The sequence below is a fragment of the Octopus bimaculoides genome, chromosome 3, assembly GCF_001194135.2.
Source record: "Octopus bimaculoides isolate UCB-OBI-ISO-001 chromosome 3, ASM119413v2, whole genome shotgun sequence".
Lineage (NCBI taxonomy): Eukaryota > Metazoa > Mollusca > Cephalopoda > Octopoda > Octopodidae > Octopus > Octopus bimaculoides.
Genome location: NC_068983.1, coordinates 45,884,047 through 45,886,604, shown reverse-complemented (window position 1 = coordinate 45,886,604; position 2,558 = coordinate 45,884,047). Strand labels below are relative to the sequence as shown.

Here is a 2,558-nt window from a genome sequence, read left to right as displayed (position 1 = left end):
TATATATATATATACATATATAGATAGATAGATAGATAGATAGATAGATAGATAGATAGATAGATAGATAGATAGATAGATAGATGGATGGATAAGGCCGGCTTATGGGATTACCTTAGGTTTCACGTCCATAAGGGGGCTTAGTTTTATGGCGTATCATCAGATCCAAAAATATGTTGGCTAAAGGCCTCTCTAAGATATGGAGGAAGAAATTACCCCGTATGCAAGAGAGGCCACTCGCTAGATAGACTTTTTGGACATGAAACCTAAGGTAATTCCATAAACCAGCCTTATCGAACTTTAATATATATGTACATATATATATATATGTGTGTGTGTGTGTGTGTGTGTGTGTGTGTGTGTGTGTGTGTATACATACATGCAATGTGTATGTCCTTATGCTTTTCCGTGTGCTGGGATACAATAGTGATAATATCACAAGTGCGTGGCTAAGTGGTTAAGGTATTCAGCTTACAATGGTAAAGTCTTAGTTCGATTTCCGTCGACATATCGTGTCTCTGAGCCTGACATTTTATTTCACGTTTCTCCAATCAATTCAGTTGGCAAAAATGAGTTGTACCTAGCATTCAAAGGGCTAGCCTTAACACGTTCTGTGTCTTGCTGAAGCACTCTGAGAACTACGTTAAGGGTACTCGTGTATGTGGAATGCTCAGCTATTGGTATGTTAATCTTACGAGCAGGCTGTTCTGTTGATCGGATCAACTGGAACCCCTGCCGTTGTAACCGGTGGAGTGCCGGTTACACAATGCGCTAATTAGCCTAAGTATTTATGAATTAAATTATATATACAATTTTCATACCAACGGAACAATCTGATTTCGTATATCCAGGCATGCACAAGCAGCTAAAGGTTGAGTTTTCATTTGTGCAAATTCCTTCATTTTGGCAAGGATCACTACTGCAAGGATCGTCTGCAAAATATGAGAAAATAAAGTGAACTGCGACATCAAAGAACATATTAATATAAAGCAATTGTCATATGAATAATTATTTTAAATATATCAATAAATATATGGTTGGCTGACTGGGAACTACTACTGCTGGGAGAGAGAGAGAGAGAGAGAGAGAGAGAGAGAGAGAGAGAGAGAGAGAGAGAGAGAGATAGGAGAGAGAGAAGAGAGAGGTGAGAAAGGAGAGAGGAATTAGAAGAGAGGAGAGAGAAGAGACAGAGAGAGAGAGCAGAGAGAGAGAGAGAGAGAGAGAAGGAAGAAGAGTACTACTTAAGGGGAGAGAATCGCTTTTGTTTCCTCCTTATTTCGAGAAATCATTATCAAGTGATGAAAAAAGCATACATTATTTCCATATAATTCTTTTACTAAATTTTTCAGTAGTCACGGATAATATCATTTCACTCTCGATCTGAAATATCCAGCACGGCATAACTAGAAATATTAAAACTAGTTAGTCTGAAGTTAGTTGAAAATGAAAATTAAAGGCCAATTTTTTTCTTTTAACAGTGAAGAAAAGAAGTGAAGAGAGAAACGTTGATTAAATACACTAAAAAATATCAAACTTCTATCTTCCATCTTTGATTCAGTCACTGGACTGCGGCCATGTTAAGACACCGCCCTGAAGGCTTTTAGTTGAACAATAGGTCACATAATTTTCGTCTAACAAATTCATTCACAAGGCATTGGTCAGCAGACAAAAACCGTCTGGCATGGGCGCCAGAACTGTCACATCACGCTTCCTTATTGGCAGGCGTCCTCTCGCGCATACCAGCCAGATCTCACTGCCAACGATATGTAGAATAACTGTGACTTTTGAGTCTCTTATGTCGTAAATAACCAGCAAGCTTATTAAAAGATAACTGCTAGCGACGGAAGCAGTATTAATATCGAACGGTAATCTTTATATCTCACTTAACGTGGATTAGAGAAATCCTCTCAGGTATACAAACAGTGCTGAGAGCACAGACATATAACCTTAACAAACGAAAATCGTGTTAAACAAGGTCTGCAATTTGACGCTTACATATTTCGCATGTTTCTCCTACAAACCCTGGTAGACAATGACATGTAAAGTTCGATCCTTTGTTTGAACATAGCGCTCCATTTTGACACGGTTTAATACCACATGGATCAACTGAAATAAACAGAAAATGCAAAAACAAATAAAAAACATTAAGTTAATATACTTTTATATAGGAAAAAATAAGATTAAAGAGATAACACAAAGTGAACCTAAGTTAGCAAGCAGGAAACTAAATCTTATTTCTTACTTATAGAACAAACTGTTCCTCTGAAACCTTGATTACAATTACATGTGAAATTGTGGCCGGCGTTTGTACATTTTCCATCATTTTCGCATGGATCACTACTACATGGATCGACTGAAAAACAAAAAAATTATTTCGATAAAATTCACATTTGACGGAGTTTCTTTTTACATTTTGGAAAACAGAGGCACTGAATGAAGAAAAATCGGTTGTTCAGAAAAGTTATACTTCAGAGATACACACCTACATTTCTAACCCTAAACAACACATTCAAGTAGATGCATAAACGACGTATATATATATATATATATATATATAT

At 36.6% G+C, this 2,558-nt stretch overlaps 1 protein-coding gene across 1 annotated transcript in view; it reads right to left on the bottom strand.

Moving 5' to 3' along the window:
* The window catches only part of LOC106872297 (neurogenic locus notch homolog protein 2), a 72,146-nt gene that overhangs the window by 24,772 nt on the left and 44,816 nt on the right, over positions 1–2,558 (bottom strand). Inside the window, exons 23-25 of the mRNA XM_052966735.1 lie at positions 2,243–2,353; positions 1,996–2,106; positions 822–932 (exon numbers count right to left, since the gene is read on the bottom strand). Coding sequence (XP_052822695.1) covers positions 822–932; positions 1,996–2,106; positions 2,243–2,353 — 333 coding nt within the window. The remainder of the gene's footprint in view (positions 1–821; positions 933–1,995; positions 2,107–2,242; positions 2,354–2,558) is intronic.